The following is an 11,864-nucleotide window of genomic DNA, read 5'->3' as shown; positions in this document are numbered from 1 at the left end:
TTCCACTGTGCTTTGAGAAGAGGTGGCTGATACAAGCCTGATAACCTCATTTGTAAGGGCCTGTCCCCTCAGTCTTAAAAACTAAGAGCACTACCATACCTCCTGTTTGTCTAAAGACAGGGGCAGTAATTTAGTAATCCAAGTAATTCAACAGGAATAGGAAAGGTTTTTGGCGTTGCACTATATTAGGAACAGCAAAAGTACAACACAGACTCTTACATTTGTTGCACAAGAGAGCAAGTTTTATTCTTCTGTATCTTCCTTTATAGACAGTTCTGAGAAGGTCCAAAAGGTAAACCTCTCATTGGTCATCCAACAAACACACCACCATCACTGGACGGTTAGGAACACCACCCCTTGACCGTTTCTTGCAAGAAAACAACAAGGTGACAAACAACACCTGCAGAAGTTGTTTTCCTTCTCCAAGGACTGTTTGGATTCCTTCTTATGATTTCTCAGGCCAGAGTGAGAAAGTTGTGTCACTTAGTTTCACACAAGCTCAAGCTAATGCCTGAAGCTTAAAAATATTTTATTTGACCATTATCAGCTCCCACATTTCGGCACATTAACTTCTTCTCTGTGGAAGTAGGAGCATCAGCTTCCTAAAAAAAACACTTTCACTTTACTCTCAGGCTGCTCCTGCTCTCTTGTAACTACAGTAACTGACCAGGCAGTGAATGAACGCTGTTCAGTGGCAATGACAGAGAGAAACCAAAGACATACTCAGTTTGATGGACAGAAGAGTCTGATTTACAGTGATTTACATACCAAGTGGGTATGTAAATTAGGAAAAGCCTTGTGTGTGATAAAACCAACATCTGAATCACTGATACATAAGTCTAGAAAGAAATTCAGCTTTTAGACTTAGAATGATAGAGTGGGAACCATAAGCTCTGAGAGATAAAAGGTTTGTTCCTACTACATCTGTGTTTATGACTTGTCATGTTGTGTTATTTTAACATCAGAAAATAACTTTCTAAATATCAAACTAATAATATACTTTTATTTCTATCTTTATACAAAAGCCATTAGCCTATTATAGGACACCACCACCTCTATCACTCCACATTTCTGAATATATGCAAGTCACTTAGCAAAGCTTTCTTTCAGCTGTGACAGCCCAAAATTGCTGCCAGCAGATGACACCACTTCCAGAAAGTTACCTATTTGCTAAAGAACCACAGGCTTCTGTCATGCAGCTCTCCCCAAGCACTTCACAGCTAGTACAGCCCTGGCAATCAAAAGGCATTCACCAGAGCAAACTAGAAAAAAAAGAGATTTTTTCTGTCAAGGGCTGTACCATCTTCAAACCAAAAGCATTCTGCCAACATGCCACATTACAGGCCAGCTCTATAAGCTTTTATAATGGCACCTGAAATACTTTATCTACCAGACTCAGAAGAGTTCATTATCTTTTATGGCTGAGTTTTTGCAGCAACTGACAAGAGCTCATAACCTGGGCACATCAGGTGAGCCTGGTCAGTTTCTACAGTCCATCCATAATAAAGCACTGCTTGCATTTGGTTTTTTTTATTACTTCTTATGGGTGAAGTGTCAATGAACCTTCTGCATCCCTTTTGAACTTGCTGGTCCTGTCATCCACCTTTGGCATTACATCTCAGAAGGTCAGCGTCTCCTGCATAAAGTATCATCTCTATCCATGTGAAATATCATTAATATAAATTGGTCCATCTATTTCAAATGAAGTGCCCTACAGACTAGTATTTGTAAAATTTAGTGAATACCAGTTCTGCATGCAGTTGACTCACAGCTTTCAAGATGTTGTAAACCATGGCCCATTTTCCCCTTGGTCCTCTCTCCACTGTGAGTGGTCCCACCATTTTCAGTCTCTCCTTGCAAAGCAGCTTCTCCATTCCCTTGACATTTAGTTTCTCCTCTTTTAACTCCACTATGGCCTCCCTCTAAATGTAGAAACCAGGTCTGCTCAGCTCTGAAAACATAGGTCCACTGGTCTTACACAGAAGCCACGTAAGATCACCCATTTTGTTTACCAAAAAACAAAACAAAAGAAAAAAAAATTGATGCAGCTCCAAACTGTGGCATGGTTACAGAAGAACTGTGAAAGATCTATGCCCTAAGCTCTTACTACAAGATGCTGAAGCACAAGTTCAGTTCATGTATATTCTAATAATGATTTACACCACAAATGCATAGATCTGCACTGGAGCTCATTTACCATTTTTTCCCTATAGGAGGATCAGACAAAACTGAGCTCCTTGCCACAGCACCAATGTTGGACTACTTGAGATTAAAGTCAGATGATACCATTGTTCATTCAATTCTCCCTACTGAATCACCCCACAGAGCAGGTGGAAGACTGTCCCGGTGGGAGGGACACCACCTTGGAGCAGGACTGTGAAGAGGAAGGAGCAACACGAGCCCCACCCACTTGTGCAGCTGGGAGGCAGGAGGTAGAGAATTCGTGTGGGAAGTCAAGCCCAGGAAGAAGGGAGGGGTGGGGGAAAGGTATTTTATGATTTGTTCTTTATTCTCATTATTTCTGATTTTATTGGCAGCAGATAAAAATAATTTCCCCAAACCATGTCTGTCTTGACTGTATGTAACTGCTGAGCGATTTCCCGTCCTTATCTTGACACATGAGTCAAGATGCAAATCCATTGCATTTTTTTACCCTCTCCTGTTGAGGAGGGGGAAGTAATGGAGCAGTTTTGGCGGCTAGCCAAGGTCAGCCCACCACAACCATTCCATGCATTAGTTAATCTCTTGCAACTGTACCCTTTCTAAAAGGAAACAGAAACAAAGATACAGTTTACAGTCAGACAGACCATCACAGCATATGAGCAAATGCGAGATGAAGTATTTTTAGTGCAAAATAATAATACAAAATTATATTTGGAAGCACTTTGTTTTAAATATGGCTAAACACAGCTGTAACCCGATAACATCTTTTTCTTTTACATAGATTTAGGACTTTTACAATAAAGTAATAAATTTCAATCACTGACCAGTTCAGCTGTCACATATCAAGTAATATAATCCAGCCTTTGCTTTCCGTGTCTGTAGATTTATTTTTATTCTAGCTAATAAAAATGCAACATATTGTCTAGAAAATATAAGAGTTAATACGTTACTTATTCAGCAACAAAATATGATCCCATTTCCTAATTTGTGTAGATACATATACACAAATTCTATAACAAAGCTTTCACATTTGTTTAGCATTCCTGTTTTCTGAACATTTCATTCACAACATTTGAGTTTCATTGCACTTTCAACATTAGTTACAAATATTAACAACAATTATTTCTTCTCTCCTTCCTCCACCCTGAAGCATGGATTTATTGTCTAGCTATCTGTGCCATCCCAGTCAATCTCTGCAGAATATATGTACTATATCTTGTTAATGATATCCATCTCCATTCTCTACATCTTATTTCCCCATCTTTTTCCAACAATCCGAGATCTCTTCAGGTTTGTTTCCATTTTCTTAACATCTATTCCCAACTGCTCTAAACAATACACAACACAAAAATTACTGTGCAAACACCAGAGAGTATTTATCAAGTCTAAATAAGTTTAGCTGTGATGTATTCAATCAGTTACTAAATAAGCAGCATAATGACTTACATAAACTTACACAGCTAGTTCCTCTAAGCATGTTTATCAAAAAAATACCTAAAAATATTAGAGACAATCACTGTCATTCTTATATGATCACTTCAAATTGCAATCATCCATGTTCAGATGTGCTTATTAATCCAACAGAAGTGCATCTTTATGGTTTAGTTTTGTGCACAAAAATCTTCATATTCTTTAAAATGTTAACATTCAATCAGATTTAAAGCTCAGCCAAAGCAGGACTGATTAAAGGAATTTTAAAGAACCCACTGCTCATACTCCTAAATGGAGTCCCTGTCTCCATTCCTGAGAGAGAGTTAATAATTACTTACAAAAACTCTTGTATTATATGAAGTAGCATTATGGTCATACACACAGCATTTTCTCAGTTGGTTGGCTGGCCAGGTATGACAGTCTTGGTGTTTTCAATACATATCAAATTGAATCCAGGCTTTCTACGTTATCATGCTGTGACCTGCTAATCTAAAATAAATACAAAGTACATATCTAACCTGTAGTGTTTGCAAGTGACATTGGTGTATATTAGAAAGTAATTCCACCAACACTTTTTATTGATGTTTTATCCCATATTCCTTCTCTTCCCTGTTTTTTATTATTATTTTATCATTAAGGAACAGTGGATTCAACTATGATCTTAAAACATCCCATTTCAAGGAACTCAGTTCTAACTGAAGTTGACTCAGAGTAATGAGCAAACATGGTGTTGTAGCACACAAAGAAATACAGACCTATATAACTCTTGTAGTATTTTCAGATAAAAATATTAACTTCTTGTTAACATGGAATGGGATACATAGATTCAATTTCCAGTAACATTACTTACTTTCTTCCCTCAGCTTGTTTAATTCCTGTATTATATCACTATACACATAGGATAAAAGCTCCTCTTGAGATTTTGTTCCATCTAAATAATCTGAGGAAGAAAAAAGAAGTGTTCATGAGTTCTATACCAGCTATCTGTAATGGCAACTGGCAAAGTTTTCAGTATTCCTATAGATGCCACCAGAAGAGAAGAAAAAAATAAAAACCAAGAACAGCACTTCCCCCTTTTCCCTTCCCCAAACTTGTTTTACATGTTAAAAAACCCAACATAATGGAAAAGTATTCTAGTTAATAATTCATTTACTTTTTTTGTGATATAAAAGTCTCCATAAGCCTAATGGTAATTATGTGAGGACAGTGGAGCCATGGAATAATTTGGCAAAAAGGTTTCTGTGCAATAGATAATTTCAGGTTCCTCAGTTTCAGCCTTTGAGTAAGTTCTGGAAGAGCACTGTAGCTCTTATTTTTACTGCACAGCAAGAAGCAGTGTGCTAATGATGAAGCAGCCATCCAACTTCCCTTCCTTTCCCTCTGGTCCCCACTCCAAAAGCAGGTAGTCCAACAGCTGTGTAAGTGAGAACACCACACAAATGTGTGACACTGCCCCAACAGTTCACCCAGCTTTGACACTTGTCGTGCACAACTGGTGGCTGTAGTGTGACAAGTCAGCACTAGAAAGTATCTTCAGCTTATTACAAGATCTAACCAGGATTTCAGTTTTTTTCTGAAGAACTCTGCCAGTGCATCAGCTATCATCTCAGAATATTTAGACATATGTGTGTTATCTTAACAAGGTATCTTGTTAAGTGGACTTAATTAGTGATCAGAAGATTTCTATTTTTTGACTTCCTAATTTTCATTATTAAGTAACAAAAACAAAAGCCCTATAGGCTTGACATATAAACCAACAGAAACATCAAAACCTACTGGAGTGCTACAAAAACATTTGAAGAAAATCTTGCCCCCATTTAAAAAAATCCCACAATTCAACAAAACCTGCACAAGTGCCACACTTAAGCATTTTATAAGTTTAAAATTAAGGATACCATACCAACTTGCATACTTGCATTCTCTTCCAATTCATTTTTATATTTCAAATACATAGGCCACACATGTCCATCGAAGTACCCTGGTGTATCTGCTGGCTGATAGACTCTGGTGCTACACAAAAATACATGTGTTCCCATATAAGTTTTATATTTTCCTCTAGTGTCAGCTGGTTTAATAATACCTTTTATCCAAAATAAAAAAAGAAAAGCTGGCTGTATTTTTGTTGGAGCCAAGAAGGCCCCTTTGTTTTAATGCAATCTCTGATATGAACTTCTGCTGTCTTTTGCTATCTTATCTATTTCTGCCAATCAAACCACATTTAAGATAAGGTAAAAGTTTGGGGTTTTTAACTGTAGAAGTATTACAGATAAATTAAGGTGTATTGACACTATTACCAAAATAAGCTACTTTTTCACTTTTTATTAGGTATACAGATTTCTCAAGTTTTAAATGACAGTTGTTTAGCCTAGACTATTATTCCATTCTAGACACTAAAGTCTTAGGTGAGTCTAGTAAGAAACCAAGAAAGTGGTATCAACCAAAGCCAGTTGGTATCTTCACTCAGCCAGAAGATTCTGACTTTGTGCACATATATTATTCCAAGCACACAGTATTGCTCCAAATCTAGAGGCAAGCCAGACACTGGTTCTGTCATATACTTTAGATCCACCTTAAAATGAATGGACAGTCTAAACAAAACCATACACAAAACCCACACATGAACATCATCACTCTAACAATAATCATCAATTAACTGCATTTAACCAAGAATAAGAGTGCTTAGTAATTTTTTTTAAACATTTCTCATTTTAAGCATGGTTTTACTCGTATATGTAATCAGAAATTAAATAATTCATCAGGACAAGAAATTCTCTTTTTAGTGTTTGAAAAGCACTAAATACTTCAATAACCACATGCTCTAAAATAAAAACCCAACCAACCAAACCTCAAACTAACAGAGGCTGGATGATCTTAACAGCTTACAATTTGCAAGCACTGAAGAAAAGCTAGCTCAAAAGGAACACCTCAGGGGGTGCAGTGACTCTTTTGAAACAGTAAGTCAATAATCTTACCTCCTTCTTCTTTTGCACTCTTCATAAGGAAGGGTCAAAAAATATCTTCTATTCCATAGTTTATTAAGTGGCCTAAGACAACAACAAGATTTAGTTCCTTCTCCCATTTTACAGTAGCTTTTAATTTACCAGGTTACATATTACTGCTTACTCATAATTGTAAAGGAGAAAGCCTTCAACAATCAAAATATAAACATTCTTCAGATTGTCACATGTATCCTGTGTCTCTTCTGCCACCAAACCTGAGCTTGCTGGGCTTTTCATCCAATTTTGAATACTTGCCACCATTTCATCCATATAGAGGGCATCAAGTACTAGATGAAAACAAAGTTAAACATCTCTTAACAAGAATAAACAAACAAAGAATAAAAAGGAAAAACCAGAACCCTTAAGTACCCCTACATTAATCAGTAAGAATCAAATAATCCACATACAAATTTAAATGAAGTGGAACAAGATTACCCCAAAAGTTATATCCATAGCTCTGTTTACTACTGATTTCCCAAAACCAAAGCTTGCACCAGGATTAGGGTATTCCTGTTGAGTGTAGTCTCTCCAAAATTTATGACATCTAATATTGTCTGAACGGAATTCATAGCTTTTCACTTCATGACAGAAACTTCATGGACTGCTATCTGCTTTCACAAAACTAGTAAAAATTTACTAACCCTGAGACCTCAACCCTTCTGTCAATTTCAGAAGCGGGAGTGGACGCTCAACATTTTTTGCTTTGGGTTTTTATAAGGTTCATTAGGTGGGCACAGAGAGAGTTAAAGGAGCATGGTGTACAAAAACAAAACAGCACAATGTAACACCTGTTTTTGTATGCAGAAACACAAGAATATATTGAGGAAGTACTGAGAGCTAGAAATAAGGCAGCATTTGGATACCGTAACAGCAAACACATTTCTAAAGAGCTTTTAAGAGCAGCATTAAACCTGGATATTTGAATAAGAATGTCCATTTCATCCCTCCAGTTTCACATTCCATTTACATGAACGCTAGAAGTCGAGCCAAAGACTGCATAGCTGGTAATCACCAGTTTTCAGGCACAACTGAAGGGTCTGACCAATATTCTCAGCTATTCCTTTTATTATCACAAAGTATCAACAGAGATTAGCTACTAAACAAGCAACTGCCTACAAGCAGATATGACCTGACGCAAAACACCAAAAGTGGATCTGGGTCTAGAAATCTCTAAGAATGAACTGAGCCAGCATTAATCATGAACTTAAAAATCACATGTTCTTCATGTGAGATCTGACATGAAATAAAGGTGTCAGGACAGACCCAAGTTTTGACTGACTTAGAAAACCCAATAGTGATATCCCATGTGTTCACTAACAAAGATGGAGAAAAAAAGAGCCGTTACCAAACAATGAGATTAAGCTTATGCCAGTACTACAAGCCAAGACTTTTAAGGGAACAGCACCGTATGCTAGTAAACCAGAGACAAGTGAAGAAACAAAGGAAAATATTCAAAAGAGAAAAGGAAAAGACAAGCACTAGCTTGAGCTATTTACTAGTTAAGCAAGTTTTCTAAAATTCTCAGCGAGCTGAATAAAACTAAGAGAAGGATTGCTCTGAAGCAACCACTTGTTTACTGCCTTGCTTGGAAGGGAGAGATCGAGGGGATGGGGTGGAAGAAGTGTTGAAGCTCAGCACAACAATTTCAGTACAATGTTCAAAAGCAGTGCATCAGAATTACTGACCATCATACAGCTTAAATCCACGTTCATCTGTTTCTACTTCAGACTCTGGCTGAAGGGGAAAAAAATGTAATTTTTTCAAAGTTGTTTTTATGACCATGCTGAGATATATATATACTCTGGTTACAAATGTAAGGGTTGTACACTTTTGTATACAATTAGTTAAATTTATCTTCAACATTAAACTAATGTAAACAACAGTTAAAATACCCTACACAAACTTTAATCTTGAACAACAAACACTCCATATCATATTACTTAAGTTCATTAGAGCTCTACTTGAGAAATAAGAGCTCCTTCGCCCTCTGTAACAAACATCCCCAACATCAACACATAAACTGTTTTTCTTTTTTGACTTGGGAGACAAAGAACTATTTATTGTTGTAGTGTAGGCTTAAGAAAGTATCATTAAACTCATTACACAATCATTAAACAAAGGATCTTGAAAAATGCATCCATTATACACCCATGTCTTATTTTAAAAGAGTGGCAAAGAAGACTGGAAATTTATTTTGGCTGAGTATGCTCAGTAGTTTGGTCACTTAAATTTCAATTACCCCAGCACTAATTTTATGATTCTTATGAAAGTTACTTTAAGTTACTTTAACATCACTTTAAGCAGCACCAATTTTAAAAGTTCATCAGTAGGAGAACTGAAAAAAGAATTGAAATCTGCTCAAATCTACTTTTACCTACCAGGTTTTTCCATAAAAACTGTTACCTTAAAGAAGTCATCTTGAGAGATTATACCACAGTTGGGAAGCATGTTCTTAAGTTTTTCTGCTAGTGTAGTTTTCCCTCCATTTGTTACACTGTTAGAAAACATTGTAATAAGTTCACCAGGGCAAAAAACTAATCTTTTAAACATATGTACAACCTTATACATACATTTCTATATAATTATACACAAAGAAACAATACAACTTCCCCCAAATTTTAATCACATTAAATATTCTTTACCTCTAGAAATTTTCTACCATGTTCCAACAGTTTTCAACAATCAATACAGTAAATCAAGCAGTGCCAAAAAAGAAACCTGCACCTGAGGTCTCCAACAAACACAGAACAATTTCTTAAGAGTTATATGCTATAAAATCATACAATTATATGTTGCATTTGTAATCCAGTTTCAAAAAAATGTGTATTCAAAAACAGAAATTGTATCACATCATTCTGAGAAGACTAGTCTTAATATGCAGAGGAAATTTAATTCTTTATAACTTACCCCCCAAGGCCAATAACCAATACTTTCATACTTTGTTTTCTCCTCAGTTCTTCCTTTTTACTGTCAAAAACAATAGCCAGTGAAAAATCTTATTTCAGGAACAAGAAGGCAACTATGATATTAAGAAAGACCAATTATACAGATTATTTATTTTCTCTCCTGTTGTCTATCATTTTTCTTTTTGCAAAGGTACAGTCAGAATCTCAGCTGCTCTAACGCTAACAAAAAACCTGCAGTATATATGCCCCATCAAAAATCCAAACGTACTTTACTTTTGACAGTATTTAAATAATTTGAAAGGAACTCTACGAGACTTAGTTCTAACGATATTAATATCATACAAGTTCCTAAAGAAAAGCACAATCACTAGCTCAAGCATTAGCAATATAAAAAAGACTAGGTAAACAGAAGCTGTTGTGGCAAAACAAACAAAATCATTAAGAAAGAAACAATTGGCATGCTGAGGAGAAAGATGTTTAAAAATTTCACGAAGATTAGTAACAAAGACTATGTTCAGAAACTCCTTTATGAACCTGGTTTCATCAATGTAATATTCACTGTGTAATTCACCACTGCCTTTCTGAGGGTATTAACAGCACAGACCATACAAATCCTCCTCCTCTGCTCCACCAGATTAATCTGGAAGAATTAAAACTACTGTAAGGGCAGTTTAAGCCATCCTAGCTAACTTAGCATTGAGAAGGACTAAGTAGCAATTGATTTTCCCCTGAAAAGATCAAAGAGTAAACTCTAAAGGTTAATTTGACCACCATATCCCTGTTGCTACCACCATATCCCACCAGCTCTGAGGCTCTGACTGCCTGAACAGTTTCAGTAGTCAGAGCTGCCAGGAGACACAATTCTGCTTTGTCCCAGCTCTTTCCCCTGAACTTTCTTCTAGAATGGGTGCTTGCAGAGTACATAGTGAGCTATCCCGGAAAAACACTGCAGCTGAAAAACAGTTCTGTGAAGACAGAGCGGTAACAATGTTTGTTTTCAGTTTCGATTTATAACTATTTAACCACACTCAAACACCCTTTTTTCATCTGCTCTGTCCTCCTAGGTCACATTTAAACCTATGTCACCTAAGACCTGAAAGGACTGAGCAGGTAAAATTCTCCCTGCCTCGAACAAACAAGTATCTGTACCATACTAGTAAAAGGACTGGTACAGGGCATCAGTATGAAAAAATCCACACTGTTTCTGTGAAAGTAAACTTTAGATACATGGGAAACCTGCAATAACATCCTCTTGCATTTGGTGTAAGAACTAGAAGTTCCACTAGAAGTTTCACATGTCTGTGATATGATCTTCACATGCTTTTTAATATATGGTTATGTTTAAAAAAGCACAGCAAAAGACCTATTGACTAGTCCAAGCCATCACCCTTATTGCTTTGCAGAGGTGCAGCTTATCTACAGTAGTTGGCATTTGTGAGTTTTTTAAGTTAGTACACATTGGTTTTCTAAGGATATTATAATTTTCAGATTCAGTGATGCATTGAATGCTTATAGTACTGGCTATCAGTGCAAAGAGAGAAGACAGATAATATAGTCTTAAGAAGTGATGATATTCAGGCTACTTAAAAATAAGATAAAAAAGCTCTTTTCTAAAAAATCGCCAGTAGTTTCATGTTGCAGAGGATTACCCTTTGTCCCACAAAGGATGTTATGCAACAAGTCGGACAAACACGTTCACCTTTGGACTTTCATTTATGTCATTGTCTACATGCAAATTAATCCCAGTCTATGGCAAAAAATACCATCATAAAAAACCACACCAACTCTTTTGTCGCCCTAACTAATGTGTAAAATAAATCTCAAAAGAAAAAATTGTCACAAAGGCTGCAACAAAGAAATCCTAAACTACTCTGCCTTGGGTCAGTTTGGCTCTTTAAATAAAGCACAAACCCATGACAACGCTCGCACATCACTGCTGTCACCCCATTTTTAAGGGCATACCGCGGCAAAGCTCCCATGCACGGGGACACCCGGACCCGGACCGGGACCGTCTCTCACGGGAACGGGCCCACACACAGCGGGGCTGGCGGAGGTTCCCGGCCTCGCTTCCACCAGTTGCAGCTCCAACACTTCAGCGCCTCCGGAGCTCGCACTTCACTTGGAGCACGCCGCGAGGGTGCTAGGAGCACATCCTTCCGCCAGCAAGGCTCCGGAGCGCCCGCCTCCTCCGTCCCCTGACGGCGCTGTCCGAGGCGCGCCCACCTCCGAGCAGGGCGGCGGCACCGCGCACACGACACTCCGGCCCACTTCTCAGGAGAAGCCCCCTCACAGCCCCCGGGGCCACCCCGCCTCCCTCGGGCCGCCCGGCCCCGGCCCGGCCCCGCCGCCTGGGCGGCTCCTCCAG

General features: G+C 37.7%; 1 protein-coding gene across 2 annotated transcripts; it reads right to left on the bottom strand.

Moving 5' to 3' along the window:
• Positions 1-369: 369 nt before the first annotated feature.
• On the bottom strand, positions 370-11,835 carry NMRK1 (nicotinamide riboside kinase 1). Of its 2 annotated transcripts, none has more exons than XM_014259118.2 (9): positions 11,462-11,835; positions 9,501-9,560; positions 8,972-9,087; positions 8,279-8,323; positions 6,718-6,880; positions 6,567-6,638; positions 5,495-5,604; positions 4,445-4,534; positions 370-4,083 (listed from the first exon to the last, which is right to left on the bottom strand). In XM_014259118.2, exons 1-9 carry the CDS (start codon positions 11,476-11,478, stop codon positions 4,079-4,081), a joined length of 678 nt encoding a protein of 225 aa, XP_014114593.2. In that variant the 5' UTR covers positions 11,479-11,835; the 3' UTR covers positions 370-4,078. The 2 variants fall into 2 exon arrangements, with proteins under 2 accessions (XP_014114593.2, XP_014114594.2); XM_014259119.2 differs by having other exon boundaries at positions 2,228-4,083; positions 8,279-8,327; positions 8,997-9,087; positions 11,462-11,831.
• Positions 11,836-11,864: the final 29 nt, after the last annotated feature.

The sequence above is a fragment of the Pseudopodoces humilis genome, chromosome 4 (genome assembly GCF_049639895.1).
Source record: "Pseudopodoces humilis isolate 2021_Gansu_Grassland_sample_001 chromosome 4, ASM4963989v1, whole genome shotgun sequence".
Taxonomy (NCBI): domain Eukaryota; kingdom Metazoa; phylum Chordata; class Aves; order Passeriformes; family Paridae; genus Pseudopodoces; species Pseudopodoces humilis.
Note: the sequence above shows the minus strand (reverse complement) of the source record. Positions and strands in the feature narration are given on the sequence as shown.

Bases quoted from the DNA above. Each gene is read 5' to 3' on its own strand.
- NMRK1 (XM_014259118.2), bottom strand. The intron at 6,881-8,278 runs GTCAGTAATTCT...GTTTTCATCTAG, and splicing joins TGGATTTAAGCTGTATGATG to TACTTGATGCCCTCTATATG. The intron at 4,535-5,494 runs GTATGGTATCCT...TTTCTTCCTCAG, and splicing joins GAATGCAAGTATGCAAGTTG to ATTATTTAGATGGAACAAAA.